This window comes from Microchirus variegatus (assembly GCF_963457635.1).
Source record: "Microchirus variegatus genome assembly, chromosome: 2".
In the NCBI taxonomy this organism is placed as follows: Eukaryota; Metazoa; Chordata; class Actinopteri; order Pleuronectiformes; family Soleidae; genus Microchirus; species Microchirus variegatus.
In genome coordinates, this window is record NC_139803.1 from 41,068,515 (window position 1) to 41,093,984 (window position 25,470).

General features: G+C 41.6%; 2 protein-coding genes across 2 annotated transcripts in view; one reads left to right on the top strand and one right to left on the bottom strand.

The window, feature by feature from the left end:
- The window catches only part of ehbp1l1a (EH domain binding protein 1-like 1a), a gene marked incomplete at its 5' end in the record, with an annotated part of 38,266 nt that extends 26,040 nt beyond the window's left edge, over positions 1-12,226 (bottom strand). Inside the window, 4 exons of the mRNA XM_083907327.1 lie at positions 23-118; positions 235-292; positions 6,323-6,588; positions 12,197-12,226. Of these exons, the coding sequence (XP_083763453.1) occupies positions 23-118; positions 235-292; positions 6,323-6,588; positions 12,197-12,226 (450 nt within the window). The remainder of the gene's footprint in view (positions 1-22; positions 119-234; positions 293-6,322; positions 6,589-12,196) is intronic.
- A 2,992-nt stretch (positions 12,227-15,218) lies between these two features.
- Positions 15,219-17,444, top strand: b4gat1 (beta-1,4-glucuronyltransferase 1; the record flags this gene model as incomplete). The annotated part of the gene is made up of 2 exons (XM_083902619.1): positions 15,219-16,346; positions 17,102-17,444. The coding sequence occupies 2 exons, from the start codon at positions 15,219-15,221 to the stop codon at positions 17,291-17,293; spliced, it is 1,320 nt and encodes a 439-aa protein (XP_083758745.1). The 3' UTR covers positions 17,294-17,444.
- Positions 17,445-25,470: the final 8,026 nt, after the last annotated feature.

The window sequence follows — 25,470 nt, forward strand, 5'->3', positions numbered from 1 at the left end:
AAACCCCCTCTATAATTCCTACCTTGAAGAGTGTGACAGTGATGTCCAAACTCTCTGGAACCTGCCAGAGCACCAGGCCTCTGTAAGGATTCTTAATCCCTGGTTGCCAACTGTGGAGCTGAAAGAAGAGACAAGAAGATGAAGATCGATCGTAGTAGTAGTCTTCTAGAATCACTCAACTGTCGTCTTTTTAGCCTTTTCTACCCTTAGGAACACATCTATCTATTCTATTACCTTTGTGCTGTGACGTCGGCTCCTCCTGATCCACACCACTCTCAGTTTGTCCGGTTGCCTGAAATCACAGCAGATGAAGCCGTTGAACAGTTGATTTTTATCCGTCCTACTCCGTCATTAGCATCATTAGCTGCTTTTGCACTTAAAACCCAGGGTGAAGAGAGAATAACTTCAGCTCCATTGCGAATACATGTTCTGGTCCGTGTTTGATCAATAACTCCATGAGCCCACAGAGATAATGTTATGGTGGTCATTATTGATCAGATTGATTGGTCAGTCTCTCTTTAAATGAGTTGTTTAAATCAGGGATCAGCAAGTTAATGTGGTCAAGGGCCAATTTTTCTTGTAAGCAATTGAATATTTGGGCCAAAACATCATATCTTCATCAGGCAAAGAGCCTTAAAACGACTTCTTCTTAGAGCCTAACACATGTAAGCTAGTTATTTTACGGACATTTACTCCCCAAAACTGACTCCATTGCAGTGTTTTTATTTTTGCTTTTTAAACCAATAAGTTAACTATCAATTTTAGCATCAGAATCTATTTAAATATGTTCATATTTTTTCCAGAATAAAAGCTCTGAACAAGATATGAATTTTTGAGAAGATTAGCAGTTTTGCACTTCTAGGCTGTAATACTGTATGTTGATCCTGAAAAATGAATGTTTACAGTTTTGAGTCAGATCTTTTCCTCTTAAGACACTTTGAGATGCATCACATATCCCTTAGACCGGTAATTTCTAAATAACGATCAATAATAACAGACTGACGGGAACATTTGTATCGCGCTAACCTTTTCACGACCAGCGCGTGAATCAATGAGGACGTTTGTGTGGCGACAGAAGTGAGGGTCACAGAGAACAGAAATAGCCGACTGTGACTCTGTGATCTTTCTTTAACACGGGTCTTAATAGCAAGTCCTACACCTGCTGCACTATTTATCACGGACATGTTCCCAATGTTGTTGCAACAGACTGACCTACAAACGAGTTTTCAGCCCCCCGAGGTCTTTAGACACATTATACGTGTGACATTCTCTGCTTCTGTAAAGATCTGTAAAGTGATTTGTTTTCAGCAGTTTGAAGGGAAATGAGTTTCACTTGTTCAGTGTTTCCTGCATGTTGTTGTTGTTTTTTGTTTTTTTTGCTATGTGACTTTGGATAATCAGTTTGCGGAGACCAGGGCCAGCTGATCCACATTTTGCACATTCTTGTCATTGCTCGGTGAAAACGCAAGTGAACTGTGTGTGATGTCACCTGTAGGGTTACCAAGGAGCGCGAGTTCTTGCCAAATTAAAGTTAAAGACGATTCATTGGCAGAAACTAGCTGTAGTTTTAATATTATATATTAAAACTACAGCTATTATTTAATACTTTACAGAGGCCACCGACTTGCTAATGCTAATGTTTCTACGTCAGCCTGAATGTACAAACCAGCCCAGAACACATGTTTCATGACAAGAGCTTAAGCAAATAAGGAAGAAAGACATTAGTTGCAATACATTCTCACCATTAGGGTGCAATTCACACCAGCTCCTTCTTAATCGAACCCTAGTCCGTTTGCGTGGAAAGACTACAACGCAGGGCATTGTGGGTAAACACAACAAATGCACATGTTTTTGGACTCTATCAATATGGACGCAAATGCTGTGACGGTAGTCTTGAGACATTAACGAAGCCAAATAAAGCCAAATGTAAATTCTGTGTAATAAAACATAATTATGTACAGCAATCAGAGCTGCAACTTAAGCGTTTGGGCAATAAAAGGTTAAAAAACGATGATCAGTGTTTGTTAAAACCTGGAAATGACGATGTTCTCGAATGTCTCGTTTTGTCCACAAATCAAAATGTTTCAGTTTTATTGATTTCTTTGTTAAGTGGAGCAAAGAAACAAAGAAAATATTCTCAAAAATGTTGTTTTAATCATGAAAAAAACTTCAAACAGATTAATCGATTATCAAAATAGATGCACATGTTTTTGGACTGTATCAATGTGAATCAATATGGACGCGAATGTTATGACGGTAGTCTTGAGGCACCGTGCGGCATAAAGCCAATGTAAATGTAAATTTGGTGTAAGAAAACATAATTATGTATAGAAATATGTATTATTATTAAGTACTGGAGCATTAAGCCATGTTACTATTTAAAAATATTAACTAATCTACGCTCTATGGCAAGGATGTGAATCGAATTCGCTAACGGCATTGAAACAAATCGGGATTTTGATTTGGAAATAATTAGCTGAGGTCCAACTTTGAATCACACACACACACTGGAACATCTCAGCGCAAATATCATTAAAAAAATCTCTTGAAAATCATCTCACTCTTTTGTTATTTTATCCGTACAGATAGAAGATACACATCCATTTATACACAAAACTGGCCACTGTGTATAATGCGTCTGCAGAAGTGTATAAACAGAGTGACGGGGGAGAGTTCGGGCCACTAAACAAGCCAGGGCTGGAAAGATTGAAAACACATGCTCACTGCTGCCGCGTGAGTAATGATAATGGAATTAAAGGAAGTGTAAGCATGCCAAGACTGAAGCTGACAGAGGAACAGCACACACACACAGAGCGGCATGAGTGGGCATTTCAGGTACTAACCTGTACCATGACCTCAACCCCTGCTGCTGACGACAGCGATTCACACGCAACCTCACGACCATAATGTAAATCTCAATTAAATGTCAGGAAATTGTGAAAAAATACTAATATTTTGTGCGCAAACCATCGCGTTTCAATTCTTCTCTGGTTTCTTTGGGACAGACGGTATAAAGGACATCAAAACAAAGCTTTTGGTTGACTTCTAGTGACCTTTTCGTACCGCTAATGCTGCAGAACGAACGCGACGCCATCTTTGGCAGGAAGCGATAATGTAAGAGAGTTCCATGGAGTAGGACAAGAGAAAGTTTATCAGAAGGTTGAAGGTTGTCTGAATCCTGCAGGTCAGGAATAACGTCGTCATACTCCTGAAAACCACTGGGGGGCAGATGCTGAATTTAGTCGGCCGGGTTTCTGCGATAAAACGTTGACGTATGTGTCCAAATTATCATCATGATCATCATCATTATTATTATACACATATTTTTTTGTCTCTCATAAATGTATCTCATTCACTCATTCTTTGGGGATGCTTTTACATTTCCATATACAATGTTATTATAAGTACAATACTGTAAGTTTATGTTTAAAAATAGCCTAAAATAGTTTAAGCGATTAATCTTAATTGTCGCAGGCCTGCGTTAAAGCTCCGCCATAATAATAGACAAGAGTGAGTGAGTTGTATTATACTCTTTAACACTAATACACAGTGGACTTCTTTATTCTGAATAAAGACTATTATTATGCACTTCATGATGACTCTTGTTATTCACGCTAACACTGACTTGAGGGTTCGTATATGTCTGGACACGCGCGTTAGTCAAAGGACGTGCTGTGATTTCAGCTCTATTTACTCGGAAAATAATTACTCAGAGAGAGAAAGAGAAAGGCAGAGACGCCTGTTCATGTGAGTCAGTCACTGAGCAACAGTGTGTGTTCACAGGGCTGGACCTGATGCTACAGATTGTTACTGTGTCATTTAGCTTCAATTCAGACAGCTTCGTACATTTGAATTAGAAGTTCGTAAGCTTTCAATTATTTGCTGCTTGGGTTCAATTTTGGACCGTGGGGATCACAGGGCGCCTCGCGATACGATACGCAATACGCGGTCCACGATACCGATTAACATCGCGATAAGACAATTCTGTGATAACCAATATATTGCGAGATATCTTGATAGCTGAAAAGAAAACGTTAACGTAAAAGGGTGCAGGGAATCACAGGGTGCCTCGCAATACGATACGCAAAAACGATACCAATAATATCGCGATAATCGATATATTGTGAGTTATCGCGATATCTGTCGAACTGAAGAAAACACAGCGTTAACGTGAAAAGTGTGTAAACATCCTTTTCTTCAGCCAGGGAATCGCAGGGTGCCTCGCAATACGATACGCAATAACGATACCAATAATATCGCGATTCTGCGATAATCGATATATTACTATATCTGTTGAACTGAAGAAAACACAACGTTAACCTGAAAAGGTGAAAGTGTGTAAAATTCCTTTTCTTCAGCCAGGGAATCACAGGGTGCCTCGCAATACGATACGCAATATCGATACCAATAACATCGCGATACAGCAACTCTGCGATAACCGATATATTGCAAGATATCTCGATATCTGTCGAACTGAAGAAAACAAAACGTTAACCTGAAAAGTTAAAATCGTGTAAACGTTCTTTTCTTCAGCCAGGGAATCACAGGGTGCCTAGCGATACGATACGCAATACCGATACCAATAATATCGCGATACAGCAATTCTGTGATAACCGATATATAGCGAGATATCTCAATATCTGTCCAAGTACTGAAGAAAACAAAACGTTAAGGTGAAAAGTTAAAAGTGTGTAAACTTCCTTTTCTTAATCACACAGTGCCTCACAATACGATACGCAATAACGTATGACATATCGCGAGATATCTGTCGAACTGAAAATTTTCTAAAAATCATTATCAACCAAAGAAAAACGTGTCTTGAATTTGAATATGACAAACCAAATAAACCAAGTTTGCAGTTTTTTGACCGCATTTTCTAACTGGTAAATTAAACTTTGCGCTCCCCCTGCACCAAATCCCATAGAGAAAATCAGCTATTTTACTTCACAGCAAACAGGACTTTTGAATCCACTGCTGCCTCCATACGTTCATTCAAATGTGTTGTTTTGTCACTTTGCTGTTTGAAATCCTTCATTTGGATTTATGTAAGTGACACAAATGATAAAAACACACAGCAGTAGACCAGCTAAAAACGCTGATTTTCTCTATGGACTTTGGTGCAGAAGAGTCAGAAACATCATTCCTCACTCAAACCCGGCTACTGCTGGTGGTGCTGATGTTACAAGGACGACGACCACATCCTCCTCCTCCATCACTGTTTCCCCAGCATTATCACACTCTTCCACACAGCATGGTCACATGTAAACAGGATGCCTCACTACATCCTAACAACCATTTCATATCAGAGGCGGAGATAACAACCAGGAACCAACAACAACAGCAACAACAACCAGGAACACCGCGATACGAGTGTGAATTAAAAGGTCGGAGGTCAAAACAATAACCAACCAAACCAAAAACAACGTGTGTGCACTCTTGTGTGTTGTTGTCGTCCTGTCGCATGACTCAGAAGTGAAAGCATGAAAGAGGAGCTAGTTATTTGATAGTTATTTTGATATTAAAACAAAAACAAAAAATGAGTTTTAATGATTTCCTTGTTTATATGGAGAAAAGAAACCAGAAAATATTCACATTTTAGAAGCTGGAAAATCAGAATGAACACTTAAATTCCTTAAAAACACAATTGTTTCAGTCCTAATCTCTACAAATCTTTACACATCTTTTTTTTAAAGCAGATTTCAAATTGCAAATGTCAAGTGCAGCTAAATATAGTCACACAAACATGACTCTAATGAAAATATTTATATTTTTTATTTATAAAACGTGATTAGACGTGATTATTTATGGAAAAATCACAAAATGTAGAACTATTTAAGTAGAAAAGCTGCTTTTTTAAAAATAAAATAAAAATAATAAAAAGTATCAGTATGAGTACAAGAAACGCGATACTAGTATTTAATCGTTTTTTACAGTATCGCATTTGCGTTAATAAACAGGAAGCACTGACGTCATTAAACTCATTAACATTTAACTTTTTAAAAACAGCGCAGGGCGTTTTCCTCCGCCCTTCTCTTCACTTAATACGGTAATAATAATAATAACAAAAATAAAGTACTAATAATATACTATATGTATAATGTACGTTATAATCGTCCCCATGAGGCCATTTTGTTGTTTTTACGTACATGACTACGCTAAAAAAAACAACACAACAACAAAAAAGTAACGTGTGTATATTTACTAGTTTAGCATCAGTGTAGGCAGCTTCACCATACGGTTAATATGTACATTTAAACCCGGAAATAAACACGACAATGTGTTCATTGAGTCCAGAAAAGTGAGTGAAATTGCGGAGACTCACCATTTATTCGTGGTCTCAATGACGAGCTCCTTAAAAGAGGCAGCGAACTGGAACTTCGCCGCCTTCTTTCCGACTCTCTGGAGCCGCTTCCACACTGAAGTCATGACGGCGGAGGCAGAGTATTCCAGCTGCCCCGCTGACAGCTCCTCTCCGGCGGCGTGAGTGAGTGCGTGTGAGCCGGTGTAAAGTGCCGGTGTGACTCCCGCCGCTGTCCGGCTCCTCTGTCCGGCTCCTCTCCTCCGGCTGCTCCTCCACTGACAGTTCGACTAAAACAAACACACGCCTCACAGAGCGGAGCTGAGTCAAGCTAACCGGAAGTCAACACAACAGCACTGACCGGGGCTTTCAAAATAAAAGTCCGTGAACGCAGACTTTTTTTTTCCTATCATTAAATTTAAAAAACAGACAAATATCAAGGCACTTTTTACGGAGCCACGGACATGACATGATCAAAAAAATTAGTTTTTTAAATTAACTATTTAATTTATGATTTTTTTTTAATTATTTTTATTTTTTAATTTTTTAACAATGTCACTTTTCTGAATTAACGAGACGTTTTTTGAAAATAAAAACAACAATAGTACATTTTACGGAATCAACAAGATATTTTCGGCATTAAATTCTGCTTTAGTTTATGAAAAATTCCATTTTTTAAATTAAGTTTTTTTGATTTTTTTCTTCTTCTTATAAAACCCCAACACATTTTAGGGAAATTTTATTTCTCTAAAAAATAAATAATTTTTCTTTTTAAAAATGACAAAAAATCTGTTTTTCTTCAGAAAAATACATTTCTTTAAAAAAAAGTAATTCTTCAAAATAATTCTGACTGAATTCAATAATATAGAACTAAAAATAATATAGAAATATAAATAATTCTGACTGAATTCAGAAAAATAAATTTCTAGTCTGTTTGTCATATGCTAATTTTTTCTTCAAAATAATTCTGACTCTTCCGTACGTGCATTTTCTTTAATTCTATGAGTCAGCTGTTTTTCTGAATAAATTATATTGTTTTTTGTGTGTTTCTAATTTATTGAGAAAATGATTGAGCTTGGTTTAATGGAAGCAAACATTTCCTGGATTTACTCCCAGTTTTACTTTGTTTTCCTGCGTATAGATTCAAGATTATGATGTTTTTCTCCCAGTTTCTTGCAGATGACGCAGATCTGCACAGACCAGAGCCAGGCAGTGATTTACTGAGTATGCAGAGGAATATTATGAATATTATGAATATTATGAATATTATGGAGGAGTGAGCGGAGAGGAGGCAGTGAGGGAAACTTCCCCCCCTCTGTCATGTGTCTCCTCCGGGCTCAGCTCGAGGGACTTTTACCAGTTCAGCCCTGAGTCTAATTATAATCTGTCAGTGACACATGGAGCAGCTGGCAACACACACACACACACACACACACACACACACACACACACACAATGATAAACATTGATTTGGAGATCTCACTGCATCATTATTGTGTTTCCAAAACACGTAAAGTGTATGTTTCTAATAAATCCAGACACAGACTAAAGCCCCCGGGAGCTGTTAATACAGCATGTTTTGACTAGTCCGTCCATACATACGTACGTACGTGTGTGTTATTTGTATCGTAAAGTAGTTTCTGTCGAGCGCGTTAAAGTGATAGTTCAGCTTTTCTTTAATTTAAGTGTGGCTGGATGAGTTACTGACACATAGTCAGCGCTGGCACACTGTGCTTGTCGCAGGATAACACGCAAAAAAAACACATTTGAGCCACTAAATATAAGAAAATCATCAGTGTGCCAATCTACAATGTCTTAAGAATATGTTTTCTGCTTTATCTCAATTTGAAACAGCCTTTTCTAACCAGAAACTAAAGTTTGTGTCACTCTTTGTAAAATCCTCACTCGCCTGCACCAAAGTCCATTGAGAAAATCGTCGATTTTGCATCACAGCACACAGCAGCAGTTGATCGACTACCGTGTCTGTCAGTAAGTTCAAATATGTCATTTTGTTCACTCCTGTTTATGAACTTCTTTATTCAAATCAATCTCAGCCACACAGATTTACCTGAACAGGCATCAGTCGACCAGCAGCTCCTGTGTCTGTGCGAGCTAAAAACACCCATTTTCTCTATGGAGTTTGGTATAAAGAAAGTAAGCGGTTTATAGAGGGACACAAACTTTAATTTATACTTAGGAAAAAGATGTCTGCTTTGAATGTGACGTCAAAAAAAACGCTGTAAATCTTTTCTTACAAAGTCCTGAGAACTGGGTCAATCTCTGAATGCGCTCTTATCTTTCCCAATGCATCATGGGAGGAGTGTTTACATCGGTCTGGGCCGAAATAGGACTTTTGTTTTTGGACTTGACGTACTTACAGACGGCTGAGATATCGTCAGAGGGTTTGAATGATCATTCTTCCCCCTGCATGCACAGCTGCACTGGTATAGGACACTGGCTCCGCTGCATGAATGTGGACCAACACGACACTCCCTGCAGGAGCAAACAATAGGGTTAGGGTTAGATCCACAGCAGCATTAGCCACTTCACAATAAAACTGGGAAGAATTTCATCGAGCAGAGATTTCAAACAGTCGACGTGGGGTTTTAAGTCTTTTGAAATGTAGCACTTGATTGAGTTGATATCTAAACAGTTACATTGGTATTTAACTGCTAATGTAGATGGGGATGTCATTTGTAAAGTTGTAAACTTTTGCAACATTTAACTGCAGGAAATGACAAATTAAAGTGTATTGTAGTCACTTTGAACAGATCTACAGAAATAAAAGTGCTAAGTAGAACCATATAAGGTTCTTCAGCTTGTCCTCATAGGAGAACCTAAACTAAAAAATACTAAGCTAATACTAAAAATTTGTTCTATTTAAAATTCTAAATGTAAGAAAAAAAAGTATGATGAAGCATATATAAAAGTGCTAAGTAGAACCATATAAGGTTCTTAGGCTTGTCCTCATAGGAGAACCATTTTTGGCTCCAGGTAGAACCTTTATTCAGGAAAGGGGTTTTAAAGGGTTCTCTGGATCAAAATGGTTCTTACTGGAACCATTAGTGTTACCAAGAACCCTTGAAAAACCCTTTCTTCGGGAAACGGTTTTTCAGAAGCAACTGGTTCCAGGTAGAACCTCAGCCCTTGTAGAAGAACCCTTTTGGAACCCTTATTTCTAAGTGTGTACAACAACATTTGCTGACTTCAAAAACACATAAAAACATAATCTAAATAAAAATGATACTAAAAATAAGCTCTATGTAACATTTCTTACATCTAAATGTTGATGAAGTATAATGTAGCATATGCACTCTTAGAAATAAAAGTGCTAAGTAGAACCATATAAAGTTCTACGGCTTGTCCTCAAAGGAGAAACCTTTTTTGGCTCCAGGTGGACCCTTTATAAAAAGAAACCCTTTTGAAGGGTTCCACCAAGAACCCTTTTAAAACCCTTTATTCGGGAAAGGGGTTTTAAAGGGTTCTCTCGATCAAAATGGTTCTTAATGGAACAATTAGTGTTACCAAGAACCCTTGAAAAACCCTTTCTTCTGGAAGCAAATGGTTCCAGGTAGAACCTCAGCCCTTGTAGAAGGACCCTTTTGGAACCCTTATTTCTAAGAGTGTACACACACATATTTACTGCCACTGGGCCCAATATTGAGCCTTGTGGGACACCACATGACATTACTATGGTGGTTAACTACTACTATCACCTTCACCATGTTTACCGCACTGAAAGAAGCCACACTTTCAGCCTTAAGTATAAAGTATGGGGAAAATGCTGTGAAGCAAAGGAGGAAGTAGCCTGTAAAGAGGGTGACGGTCAATATGGGCCGTGTATTTTGGCCTGAACGTACCCTCATTGACCATCACAATACCCTGGTCTCCAAAACAGGATGCACACCAACTCGTGGGTGGCCCTCAAGCGGGAAGTGAGTTGTTAAATTTGCCACCGCGACAAAAACTACCCCAGCCACTCCATCACCTTGAAAGCTCAGTACGACTACAATCTGTCCATTTTTTCAAAATAAGAGCTGTCACTGAACCACGGGGATCAGGAAATGCAATTCCCCAGAATAGCGCTCCAGATAAACATCGCCTCACCGTGACGGCATTTCGGCAAAACACTAACATACAAAAAAAACAGCAACCCAGATGTGGAGACGCCCCTCAGTTCTGTTCTGCCTTCAGTCTTTAGTTTTATTTTTGCCCCCGCCCAGATGCAGCTGTTTCCCAGCGAGCATTGCTGATAGACAGTGATGGGGGACGTTGAAGTGCATTAAAGGAAACACACCAGGGAGTACATCTGGTCAAATGAGTGGTGTCACTACACGTTTCCCAGATGTTAAATATGGGAAACGACTGTTTTTGAAGACGTAAAAACCATCATGACCCAATTGACTATATGCACGGTGTCTTCCTCGTTTTCAATAATCCATCCCGACTAATTCTGGTAACGATGCAGTCACCAATGACCAAAGAATCTTCCAGGATGTGGAGCGAGAGTCAACACACTCTTCCCAGTTTGCTGGTTGATGTCAACTGCCACCAGGGGGCGACTCCTGATGGCAAAAAAGACAGTTTTTCCAAGGATTTAATGGTCTCAATCACTATTTTTTCAATTTTTCAACCGGGCCCAGAATTGAGCCTTGTGGAACACCACATGGCATTAGAATCTCAAGGATTTAAAACTGAAATTCAGATTCTTCTGGGTGACATCACAACCGGTCGCCACTTGGTCCGCACCCATCCCGGTAATGTGTGGTCTACGGGACCGGACGAGAGTGTGTAACTGTGCCACATTTGTTAACACCTGATATAAAAACTGTGCGTACGGAGGAACATGCACTGAAGATTAACCACTGGGAAGTAACCGGAGCTCTGCTGGTATCATCTGTGACCTTTGTAAATATAGCCTTGGCTTAGCCAAACACCTGTGGGCTGTCGATCACAGACGTAGAGGCAGCGAGCAGCATACGCAACAATATTAATAAGGTCACAGAACAACATCGTGCAGGCCCTGCAACCGTGACACAACAGTCTCCAATAGAGTCACATGTATGACCTTTTGCATACAACCCACAATGACATATGCTAAGAGTACATACTAGTACATATACTGTAACTTATCCTGACTAAAAACAGGATCAGATGTATATTATTTGAATTTAAGGCCCTGTTCAGACATGTATAAAGTACGTGTGTTCACACCTGGCAATAAAATGCGTCTCGGATGCCTCTGCTGTGACCACATAACATCAGACCTGGCTTCCCTGCCCTTTATTTAAATACACACTGACGTCACGAGTCTGACTGCACAGGTGTGTCATCTGATGACAATGTGTCTGTGCGAGAAAGACAGACAAGAGGAGCTAACGTGAATCACAGCTCTACTCGCGCGGCTACTACTAGCTAATCGGATGGCGTCAGCCGAGGAGGCGCTCGCTCATCCACCCCGAGGACAGACTACATGAGTCAACGAATGCTGGATCGGGAGCGATCGCTCTGATTCAATCCCTGAGGCTCTGTCCCAATACCTCCCCCTTAAAATTTCCACTTGGTTTCCACCGCAAATTCCCTTCGTTGAGGGAAGTGGTATTGGGACACCACTATATGCAAATTAGCGTGGTGAACGTAACGAACGTGCTAACCTACGTCACATGTTGACAATTCTACCGGTGGAGCGTGCTACTATTTTCATTCAGGAAAAATGCCGGCGGATCCATCTGTTGCGTTGCCCGTTGCGCTGGCTATGTTTGTTTTTCAACGTCAACGCCGGTTTTTCTCCGTCCTCGTAAACGCTGTATCACGAATGTGATTGAAATCTAACAAGTCCAGGGTATTCGTGTTCAAGTTGAACGCCGGTACACAAATCCAAAACACTGACAAAACTACCCAGATGTCCAGAAGATACTCGACGGGCATACTCTCTCGAAGCACTCGGCAAATAGCCGCTAGCTAGCTAGTTAGCTAGCTGCTTTCATAAATGGTCAGTTATTTTCTGACATTAGTGTTCAAAGCTCAACGGTCCTTTGGATATATATATCAAACCAACATATTCCAACACAATTTCGATTCACAATTACAACGAAAATAGTTCCTCGGCAGATGTGGCCGCCATCTTTGTTGAAAAATATCAGCCGGCTCGCTGAATTCGCAAAGCATCATGGGTTAATTTCATCTTCCACTTAGTTTTAAGCCCGAATCAGAGCTCACTACATTTTGAGGGTTGAATATAAGGGGAAAATTGCATTTCCCCCTTGCTCCCCCCTACACGAGAACGCGCAAATATAGGGTTAGGGGAGATATTGGGACGGGGCCTAAAAATGCAGATTTAAGGTCCATCGACTAAAAATAAGGCGGTTCACGTCCGTTGAATCGACTAATGCCGATCACGTGACCTGGCTGATGTGGTAAAGCAAAGCTATGAGTCAGTGTAAGGGTGAGGACAACAGTTGGCCCTGGTATTCGACCCCTTTATGACGAGGCTCGAGTGTCCGATGACCGGCCGCCACAAGGCAGCCATGACCGTCAGTGACTGGACTGACACATCTGACTGGACACACGGGGGGGGGGACAACAAAAGACCGCAAAGTCATATTCAACCATATCTACCTTGCGACTGCAGAAACTTAGTTTCACGTCAATTCGTCCCAGTATTCAAAAGTCCTGCTTCTCTAACAAACTGTTCCAGTTTCATTTCTTAGCATGGGAAACTGAGAATTACCCTTCAGCAGAAGTGAAATAGCTCACAGTTCACAGCAAACCAAACTGTACAGTGGCTAACGTAATGACTTAAAGGTCCAGAATGTAACATTTAGGACGACATATTGGCAGAATTTGAATATGCTAGCCATATTTATGTCTGTACAAGTACATAATCACTTTAAAATAAACAACAAAATTGGTTTTCAAAGCTGCGTCTTCTTACTGTCATGTATTCTGAGTAAATAATGACATTAATTAAAGTTGAAATGAATTTGTCCACAGTGCACACAACACACAGGCCTTGAACAAACAGTGGGTGTTTCAGTTACACACCCTTCTTATCAGCACAAAACACATACCGTGAAACACAGGCTTTTACTTTGACATTTACGCACAATGTTATCAGTTTTATAATAAAGCAAAAAATAACAAAAGAGCTACTGATGGATTGAGATGGTTTGTGATGTGTCAGTTACAGAGTTACTGCTGACTCCCTGTGGTCAGTCTTATTATGCAGCACATGCTGTGAGGTGGTTTTCTTTCTTTGCATTGTCGGTTAAACAACGCATTTATACTATATACTGCACTATAGTTTTTAATCTAATATATCGCTTTTCTTTTCTCGCATCCACGTCATGTGCGACGTGTGCACATACATAGGCGGTAATATGGAGCCCACACAACCAACCGGCGCCGTGGCTTAGATGGTTAAAGCGCCTGTCTAGTAAACAGGAGATCCTGGGTTCGAATCCCAGCGGTGCCTTTTCGCGGAGGCTAAATTACACGTTAGCGCTGTAACACGACTTTCTATTTTCGGCCGAGAAATGCATTTTTTAAACTGCGGAAAACTACGGTAGAGGATTAGGGCCACGGAGAACAAAAAAATTGAGTTCTGACTTTATTCTCAGGATTCTGACTTTAATCTGAGATTAAAAGTCAGAATTCAATTTTTTATAATAAAAAATTATTTTTGTAATAAGTCAAAATTCTGAGAATAAAGTCAGAATTCTGAGATTAAAGTCAGAATTCTGACTTTATTCTCAGAATTTCTGACTTTAATCTCAGAATTCTGACTTTAATCTCAGAATTTTGACTTTATTCTCAGAATTTCTGACTTTAATCTCAGAATTTTGACTTTATTCTCAGAATTCTGACTTTAATCTCAGAATTCTGACTTTAATCTCAGAATTCTGACTTTATTCTCAGAATTTCTGACTTTAATCTCAGAATTTTGACTTTATTCTCAGAATTCTGACTTTAATCTCAGAATTCTGACTATTCTCAGAATTTCTGACTTTAATCTCAGAATTCTGACTTTATTCTCAGAATTCTGACTTTAATCTCAGAATTTTGACTTAATTCTCAGAATTCTGACTCAGCGTTAGGACTTCTTTATACCTGCCAACCGACGAACACCGTACGCCGTGACAAAAAGGTTTCTCCGGCTTTGTTTTCAAAGGTCAGTAAAACGAGTTGCATTCAAGGTCTAACCACTGTGTAATGTCACCTTAATGCTAATTAAAACAATATTACTTTGTGTTCCTCTCAGTTTAGTTTAATCGAACAGATTTCAGTAACCGCTGTAACTGTGCCATTACATTCATGTGCGCCACCGTGTGGCGAAATATGGTATCATTCATTAAAATAAAAAATATAAAATATAGAAAATATGTACACAGCGGTGACTGTTAATATCTTTATGTAAATCTTAAGAAAAATTAAAAAGTGAAAACGTTCGACGAGGATGGGATTCGAACCCACGCGTGCAGAGCACAATGGATTAGCAGTCCATCGCCTTAACCACTCGGCCACCTCGTCCTGTGAAACATACATGCTATCACATTTCCTTTTGTAGTAGCACCTAGCTACATAGCACCTCTCCAGAAAGCAAATTCACGTCTACTTCAAACATTACGGTTTACAGCACATCGACATGCGCCGCTGTCGCAGCAGCAGCAGCGGAGCAGAGCATTAAAACCACTGTGTTGTGTGTGACACGAACATCGCTCACACACTGCTCGTCTTTTCGTGCTTTTTAATCCCCCACCACCGTCACGACAGCTGGGTGAGAATCTGCGGCGTCATCGTGTCGTCGCGTTAGCAGCCTAGCAGCTAGCATTGTGGTGACGATGTAAGGCGGAGAAGAGAGAGAGAGAGCGGCTTGTTTTTGGTGTGTTTTCGCTCCGGACCACAGTGAAACTGGACTGGGATGCATCTCTCCAAGAAGTGCTCCGTGTTCAAAGTGGTGCTCAGTGCTCTGCTGATAGTGGCGCTCCTGCAGCTCATCTACCTCTCCTTCCTGTCCAGGTTCCACGGGAAGCAGCAGCGGTACCGCTACTCCGAGCTCTTCGGCGGCTCCGGGGGCAGGAAGAATGCGTACCCGGATAAAAACGCGCGCAAGGAGCGCCTCCGGTACTCGCTGTCCTCCGGTGGCATCTTTGACAACAGCGGTCAGTACCGCGTGTACAAGAACTTGATCAAAAGCGATTTCACCACCAACCTGAAGCCTGAAGCAGCAGCAGCAGCAGCGGCAGCAGCGTCCAGCAAGACCAATGTCCTGGCTTTGGCCACGCACACCACCATCAACAACCTGCACCACCTGGAGTCTCTTCTGGAGAGGTGGCACAACCCGCTCTCGGTGGCCATATTCGCTCATGGGGACGATGTCAAGTTTGCCACGGCCCTGGCGTACGCTCTCAGCTTCTTCTGCCCCCAGATCCAGGCCCTGGTGGACTTCCACCTGGTGTGCCTCTCCGGAGAGATGGCCAGCTTCCCCGAGCAGGACCGCGAGCATTTCGTGGGGTTAGAGGACTGCGCTTCGGTCTACTCCAGACTGGAGACCTACAGGGACAAACACAAGAACTACGCCATCGGCGGAAACATCTCCTACCCCAACAACCTCCTCCGTAACGTTGCCCGAGGAGGCACCTCGTCCTCCTTCGTCCTGGTCATCGACATCGACATGATGCCGAACGCCGACCTGCACCAGCAATTCCAAGCGATGACCCTGAGCCGAGAGCCGGCGAGCGACGAGGTCTTCGTGTTGCCCGCCTTCGAGATCCGCCACGCCAGGAAGACGCCCGCCACCAAGCCAGAGCTGGTTCAGCTCTACCAGGTGGGCGAGGTGCGGCCGTTCTACGAAGAGCTGTGCCCTCGCTGCCAGGCTCCCACCAACTACTCGCAGTGGGTCAACAGCCACGTTCGAGGAACAAGCGCCCTGGAGGTCGCCTACACGCTCGCCTGGGTGGATCCATGGGAACCCTTCTACATCGGGCCCCGCACTGTACCGCTCTATGACGAGACCTTCAAGCAGTATGGCTTCAATCGCATCAGCCAGGTCGGCACTATTTAAATATCTAGGATTTTATTAAGCGCTGTCAACAATAACGCAGGACACGTTTCCATGACGACTGACCGGAAAAAGATGCGCGTGACGTCATGTTTACATGACTCCCGATTGTTAAAATGAGTCTCTAAAGTAGCGCTAACCTTTAAAAACAGCTAACGGAGCTACCTGGTAACCTGGTCTTTTTCCGGTCAGTCGTCACGGAAACGTGTCATGCGTTAACGTGCGTTCACCTTTTGCACAGCACTAATTGTATTGTTTTTAAGTGTATACTTGAAATGATGATGTTTTAGGCAAAGGTCTTGCTTCCTGGAGGCTGCCATCTTCCAGCCATATTTCTGCAGTAGGGTTAGAGTTAGATTTATGAAGTGGAAGCTAATTTAAAGGTTTTCCATTTCCACAGACCTTAAATAACGGCCGTGAATGTTAGCTAGCTAGCTAGCTAGCTCTAATCTAGTCCTTTAAGTACATTACACTGTACTTTATACATAAAAACACTGTAGCAACAAGGCTACAAGCATCAGTAAGACAGTGGTGGGTGTACGATGTATTAGCTTTGACACAAAAAAAGACAAGCACAACCGGCCATCTTTAATATAAATTAAGATTCTCTTGTACATTTTAGCCTTTGATACTTCCCATCATTGCTTCATGCTATCACCTTTCCTTTACGTCCTCCTCTTTCCCCACTTCCTGTCAAGTCTCCTCTCACTTTTCCTTCCTTCCTTCCTCCCTCCTCCCTCCAGGCCTGCGAGCTCCACGTGGCAGGATACAGGTTCTCGGTGCTGAGCGCAGCCTTCTTGGTGCACCGGGGCTTCAAGATCCAAGGGGAGTTCCACGCCAGGAAAGACGAGGAGAACAAACGCAACCGCGTTCTGTTCCGCAGCTTCAAAGAGGGCCTGAAAACCAAATACCCATCCTCCGCAAGAAGATGCTGAAAAAGAACAAAAAGAAAACAAAAACAACACAAATGAGGACTCTGTGTCCTTGCCAGCATCAGTCTCTACAGATCACAGCAGAAATGATGGACGACGTGCTCCGTTTCCTGTCTTGTTTTTACCGGATTCGTTTTCCCTGCCAGGCTCTGCCCTGCCCCAAAAAAACCATCCTCGATTTTCTATGATCTGGAGTGATGACGGCACAGCAGGGAGCTAAAGCTGAGCCAAATCTTGAGCTCATTTCAAGTACTTCTGAAAATGAGCAGAAGGGGGAAACATTCTCCAGGGGTTTCTGACCACATACTGCTAATTGTAGCTGAAAGGGAAGAAAAAAAACAGTTTTGATATTTTTTAAAATCAAATACATTTTTAAAATCCAAGTGTTTTTATCTTTATGACTTACATTTTAGAGTCGGGAACTTTGGGCCTTAGACTCCTGAATTTACCATATGAAGCATAAATGGATACATATCTATTCAATCATCATTTAAGGAATAATCCATTGATTTCTTGTCCTTTTTCCTTAAAGGTCAGCTAATAGCTAATAGCTTTGAAAGTAAGCTTTGAAAGTAAGAAAAAAATCAATGTCTGGCTCCAAAGACCGAATCTGAGCTAGCTTTGTACGCAAATATGATTTATTACAACTTTTCTTTGTGTAATACTGATATAAAAATGTTTGGAAATGATAAAATACAGAAGAAAGCTGAAGAAAGTGCGTAACATCCACTTTTTGTCACATCGGCTCACTCGGATGTTAATTTTTACGGAAAAAAAAAAGTGCGGGAAGATTTTTGTGGGGGCATTTTTTTAACGTAAAGTCCTTTCTGCACACTTTCTCAAACAACATGGTTTGAGAGCAGTTCATGACTCTTTGGATTCTGCGTGTGATGTACTCCTGCCACCAGATGGCAGCAAGGCACCAGAGTGTGTGGCGAGTGCTTGCTCTGCCGTTTCTACAAACAAGCCTGCAGTGAGCGTGGGACCACAGGGACTGAAGTGACGCATCATCTGTGTGTTTCTTACAAGGTGAACTCGCTCTGCGGTCGCCATCGGGCACATTTAAGAAGTTTTCAGACCGCCGTTAGCGCCCGCAAACTCCTGTGAGGTGGTTTAATCACACGATACAAGGACGGAATAAAGCACTGAGCAAATGTACATAAAAATAAACAACACTAGCTGTCTGTTACGCCAACACTGTGAAAAACTACTGTAGTTCACCTTTTTAATGATATAGAGCAGTGATTTACAAACACTGGGTCGCAGATGGACCACAGGTGATCGTTTTTTGGGTCAAATTTGCCAATTTTCCGAACATTTTAATTGTGATTTATGTATATTTGTTTAAAATAATATGCACATAATTAAGTTGCAATGAATTTAGCCAAACATCTACGCCATCTGTTACGGTATAGGCAGATACACACTACCTGTAACCCACAACCACTTAAATCAGTATTTAACAACAGTTTAAGAGGATAATGTCACTTTTTAAGAGTTAAATTGTTATTTAATAGACCATTTTTGGAGTTCTCTTTCTTTGCGTGTCGTGTTTATTGATATTTATTGTGACGTTTTCCTTTAACCGACACTCACACCGAGCAGGAACACGTGTAGCATGCAGTTGTGCGACTGTGCAGCACAATGACACAATGGTACACAACGTTTAAAGATTTGTTTTGTTTTAGAATATCACGGACATCGTTTTTATGAGTGACAAATAACTTTGATGTGAAGTGGTGCGTCGTTGAAAAATGCAGTTTTTTGTATTTATTTGTGTTGACAAGATATTAATGCCTGATTTGTTTTTGTTGGAATTTATATTAAAACTTTTCTTAAGCCTGTACCTGTTTTTTCTACTTTGAATTTAAACATTATTATACAAGGTGCAGTGCTGGTGTTTGGCCACCAGGAAATACACAAATCTAATCCGTTAACTTCACCACTGGGATTTGTCAATGGTGTTTCTAGAAGTATCGTTTGAATAGGTCACAAAGAAGCCAAATGGTAAAAACAAGACACGTTTTAAATGTTTTCTAATCCGATTGAGTCTTTTAGGTCCTAGATTGTACATTTTCAAAATTCTGGGTCATTTAGTCGGAGGTAAATTACGACAAGACGAGATATCAGTGGGAGTATCGTTCACTGAGCGCTTGACACGGCTGACATGAACCTGTGGTGTAACATGGCTTAAGATGGGGGGGATTTAGAGGCATCGCGGCTCCGGTAGCATGTGATGGCTGATTACAGGCCGAGTCAGACCCGGCATCCAATTAAAAGCTCCTATTTAGTAATTAAGATCGGAATTAATGTGGACTTACAGGGCCATCGCAAGTGTCTTTTCGTCTCAGGCTGACACGGTTTGACATTTTACCATCGCTGCGTCTTGTGTTGATCAAATGGCAAATGTTGACCCCCATCGCTATGGAGATAGTGGTGGACGATAATGAGGTAAAAACAGTGGGTAAAATTGCAATTTTTTCGGCCACATTCCTGGCTTTGTCTCATTAATATAGCATTATATGTTATTCTTTGTCAACAACAGGGACAAAAATTAATGATTTGAAGGCGTTTTTGGATCATTTTCAGGGTAATTTCATCAAATTTTGGGCGATATCTTCTACCAGGATACGGTCACTATAACCTCCAAATCAAATTTAAGACATTTAAAGACTTGTTTAACGCCACTATGGAATGAAATTCAATCCCAAATGCACTACCATAACAGCTCAAAGGAAATCATGGAGGGATCAACAATGAAACTTCAAAACTACTTTCAATTAGTACAATAAATACTTGGCAACCAATGGTTACATCAACCATAAGAATCTGAACTTCCATTTTCCAGCCTTCAGAATCGTGATTCGGCTGGTGCGATGTTGACGTCTTCAAAAAGTGGACAGACTCGGACCCAGGGCAGACCTTTAACGGTAAACTCTTTCCCTGATCGGACCAGAGCGTCGACCAGTCGCGATGTCACCGATAAGAATCTGAATTCCCGCCCTGAAGCCTTGAGATTCACGACAATTTGTCTTCTGGTGCCACGTCGACGTTTTGCAACTGGCGGTTCAAACACGTCGCCTGCACCTATAGACTCCTACTGGACGATACCAGCCGTCAATCACGTGTGACGTACCTCATGAAACTACCTGGGCGTGGACGGCACATGCGAGTGCACTGATAGGTGGAGTTTAAGCCCCGCTCAACAAGCAGGAAAATAACAATATCGGCAACAGAAGAAGTAGACGCCAAGGACAGTCATCCGAGCCACGACCTGGCAACCCTCGTTAAACAAAATGTGCTTGCTTGAGAAGCTAACATTATACAAAGTTTGTTTCCCTTCTAAGAGGCTCATTTTCTTACTCCTGCTCTGGGTGTTAATGATGTAGCAGAAGGTGCAGAAATGTTGGGGGGGGGGGGGGGGGGGGGCAGCTTGTATGGCTCAGGAGAGGCAGGTTTGGTGAGGTAAAGTGGGGTTTATCTCCACAGCTTTGGGGAGTGACGGCTTATCTGGGTCAGAGAGCTTTACGACACAAGCAATTAGGGTTTCCCCTCTCTTGTGTATGCTAGCAGGAGGTAGGCCTCCCGCCATCTAGATTAGCCGCCCTGCTAAGGCCAGGAGAGCTCGGTGGTGGCTTCTGGGACAGTGGAGGGAACCAGCTGGAGGGCGAGATGAGCAGGCTGCTGAAGGGGGGGGGGGGGTTCTTCGGAGAGGAGGAGGAAGAAGAGCACGGGGTCAGCGTACAGACGTTGTAGGCCGCCTCAGTGTGGGTCAGCGGACGGGTGAGAGATGAAGGAGTCGGTGACCCGTGCTGATGCGAGGAATTCCGCAAAATGAGACGTGGCCACAAATGAGTGGGGTTGTTTGTCCACTGTAGCATGTTGAACAGCCGTTTGAGGAGAAAAGAACCTTTAGAGGATGTTGTTGCCACTCAGCTTAACATCACTGGTTTCCTCTAATGAGCCACTTGACTGGAAGGATTAACAAGGCCCGAGGCCAAAGCCTTTCCAGATATTTAGATTTATTGAATAAATAATTGGTTTACCAAAGGGTCTTGGGGGGAATCTGTTTTTTTGAGAGGGGGGGAAAACATACTGTTGACAGGAGGTCTGATAACTTCTGATAAAAAAAATACATCAGAGACGTTTAGAAATGGAAGCTCTAGGGTCCGTTCACACAAGACCAGGTTTAGGAGGCCTCTTATCAACATGGAACCAGTTTTGGGAGGCCCATAATGGTGTCACAGCCTTATAGCTGTTTTTAATTTACATACTATCACAGTTTCTCTTGATTCAACCCTAACCCGATCCATAGGATTTTATGAATTGCTATCCAATCTTCCGAATAAATCTTCGTTTTTACTTTCTCCATCTTGTGAGTGTTTCCTTACTTCCGCCAAGAAGGTTATGCTTTCATCAGCGTGGGTTTCATCTGTCTACAGTTTTTTGTGACGGCTACGTGATCACCCAAGTATGTTCTCATTCAATTTTTACTATTTTTACTTAGAATCTACCCTATAATGACGTCACAGAAATCGGCAAATTTTCAAGAAATCCTATCGCTGATAAAGAAAAGCTCACTGGATTTGAACAAAATTTGGTATATGTATGTAGGATTAGACACTCTACCATCATACTAATTTTCATCTTGATCCAATCCAGATTACAAATTTGGTGGTAATTTAAATTTGGTGGCAATTTAAATTGAAAGAACAGTTCTTTCAGAATCCAGAATCGTGCCTTTTTAAGCCTTGGCCGTTGTCTAATTTGTTAAAAACAACCACAAAAAACACGGATTGTCTCCGTCTCTCTGTCCACGAGATGGACGCGTGCGTTTCACTTAAACAAGTGAAGGCTTAGCTGCCATCAATGCCAGCTTTGGGAGATGTTTACCCGTCCGCTTACACTCGAGGCAAAGGGCACGCGCACGCCGCCCCGTATCACCGTTGCCTCTACGCCGCGCGGTTCCGCCGGCGACCTGCATTTTAAACGTATCACGTACCAGACGATGCAGGCGCCGAGGACAGAAGTAATGAGACGTGACACCGACGAGGTAAAAGAAAAGGAGGACTATCGGATAAGAGTAATCCTTCTCACGGCGGCGCTAACGCCTCTTAGCCTCCCCACTCCTGCTGTCACGTAAACACCAAACCACAACACGTGGAGTCGCGCCACCATGAATGATTTTACACATTTATCTTGGCAAATATTTGGATATATTGGGCAAATATTGGGATTTTCATCTGGGCTGAACAATTAATCAAAATTTTAGCGAAATTGCAACATAGCCTACCGCAATTTTCAGATGTTTTCAAGCCAAAATGTCATTTTAGATTAATTATTGTTGTGTCGATCTGCACAAAATATCACACAGTAATCATTTTTAGAAAATTCGAAAAATGGTGTGAAACTTTGCTCTGACATCGTGAATACTATCGCAATTCCTGTCAAAATAATTGCAATTCGATATTCATTATAGATTATGTATTATCTCTAATTTCACATTAAGCCCCCCCCCCTGAATTTCCATTATATTTACATCAATGGCCAAACTAAGACTGCAACATTTAAGGGATTAATGGACGTATAATCAATTACTATATTGATTTTCAACTATCTTGATAATCGGTTTGAGTGTTGTTGTTTTTTTAAATAATTAAAGTAAGCACTTTTGATTTTCTTGCCTCCTAAATGGGAATATTTTCTGGTTTCCTGGCTCATTTTTTTAATCACTTAAGAAATAATCAACACATAATTACAATTATACAACAAAAGTGAAATTAAAAAAATGAATACTTAACTTAAAGCCCCGTAGACATATGTTTACAGTGGGCTGCCCGTGGCCACAGTGACTTAATTCTGCCTGGATCGATGCACTAATACAAGGCTCATTCATCAGTAACATATGACGACGACGCCAGTGTTTGCACAACAACGTCTTAAACACACAAAAAAAGAGTACCTGGTTTCATTGCAGTGACTGAATAAAATGAAATAAACTATCCCATGTTAGTGGTGATAAATGTTGAATAAGTTCTCTTATTAATCTTGGCTGAACAGTCAAGTTAATGCACTTATTAAAGCAGTTGTGACAGAGGAGATTAAGCGGGATTTATATGACAGATTAAACTTTAGTCGAGCCGCCGGCCCCCGCTATCAGAGGACGACTTTAAACAAAATCAATATAAGCCACAAGTGAAGGTGGCCATGTTTGTTTTCACTCCGTTAGCGTTGTAGCATGACTACACCCGTTCGTCTGAGGGGTGCTTTGCGGGCGTGTCCGCCTCCGCTACGCTAGGGGGCGATATATTACCCCGCACCGTTCAGCTCGTGAGAAGAAGGCGGTTTGCGATGTAGCTCGCAGCTAACGCCGAGGTCTGTTGACATCGGAAGTCGGCGGTAAGAACTGGACGCAAAGTCACCGCCGAGTTGAGGTGAGGTGACTTTGCGGACTTTTACGGATAAAAATGACGAGAACGTGACGACGTATTTGTACGACAGATTTACTGTGAAGCAAAACAAGACGGGAATTTTTAAAAATAACAGTAAACGTAACCGTGTTTGTACGAGTTTGTGAGGCGCTCAAAGCTTTGCGTACGTGTCTGCCTCCGCTACGCTAGGGGGCGATATATCCCCCGTTCAGCTCGTTAGAAGAAGGCAGTTTCCGATGTAGCTCGCAGCTAACGCCGAGGTCCGTTGACATCGGAAGTCGGCGGTACGAACTGGACGCAAAGTCACCGCCGAGTTGAGGAGGTGACTTTGCGGACTTTTACAGATAAAAATTACGAGAACGTGACGACGTATTTGTACGACAGATTTACTGTGAAGCAAAACAAGACAGGAATTTTAAAAATAACAGTAAACGTAACCGTGTTTGTACGAGTTTGTGAGGCGGCTCAAAGCTTTGCGGACGTGTCCGCCTCCGCTACGCTAGGGGGCGATATATCCCCCGTTCAGCTCGTTAGAAGAAGGCAGTTTCCGATTGTAGCTCGCAGCTAACGCCGAGGTCCGTTGACATCGGAAGTCCGCGGTAAGAACTGGACGCAAAGTCACCGCCGAGTTGAGGTGAGGTGACTTTGCGGACTTTTACGGATAAAAATTACGAGAACGTGGCGACATATTTGTACGACAGATTTACTGTGAAGAAAAACAAGACAGGAATTTTAAAAATAACAGTAAACGTAACCGTGTTTGTACGAGTTTGTGAGGCGGCTCAAAGCTTTGCGGACGTGTCCGCCTCCGCTACGCTAGGGGGCGATATATCCCCCGTTCAGCTCGTTAGAAGAAGGCGGTTTCCGATGTAGTTCGCAGCTAACGCCGAGGTCCGTTGACATCGGAAGTCGGCGGTACGAACTGGACGCAAAGTCACCGCCGAGTTGAGGAGGTGACTTTGCGGACTTTTACGGATAAAAATTACGAGAACGTGACGACATATTTACTGTGAAGCAAAACAAGACAGGAATTTAAAAAAATAACAGTAGATGTAACCGTGTTTGTGAGGCGGCTCAAAGACCGATTTAAGGATCAACTTGGAAATTCTGACTTCCGACTATAACTGGAATGCATCACTATTACTCCATAAGACTTATGCTGCTTCCCACCTGGGGAAGGGTGAGAGGGTGAGAGGGTGAGGCTGTGCTGAGCAGAGGATCAGGAGAGGTAAGTCACCAAAGCAGGAATTAATGAGCATTATGTCATTAGGTAAGAAGAAGAAGAAGAAGCCCCACCTTAAATCCTTAGGGATTCCTCAGCAACTCCAGTCACACCTGTCACACATCATGACCACGGTGACACGACTATTCCTGAATTTGTTGAATTTCGTTCACTTTTCTAATAAAAGTTTTAAAATTTGAGTGTGAATATAAAATATTTTTTTATCATATATAAACATATGTATATATGTATATATATATATATACATATAAACATATATATAAATATATATATATATATATATATATATGTAAATAAATACACATATAAATAAATATAAACATATATATAAATGGTTTATTCTCAGGTTATGAAAACAATATACATATATTTTAAAAGTGATTATATACTTATGCAAACATACCTGTAGGCCGTACATTCAATTTCTGCCAAAAAATATGAACTACGAGACTCAATGAGAACTTTAAATATTGTTTTCAACAACGTACGTTTACGCTTATTTTATT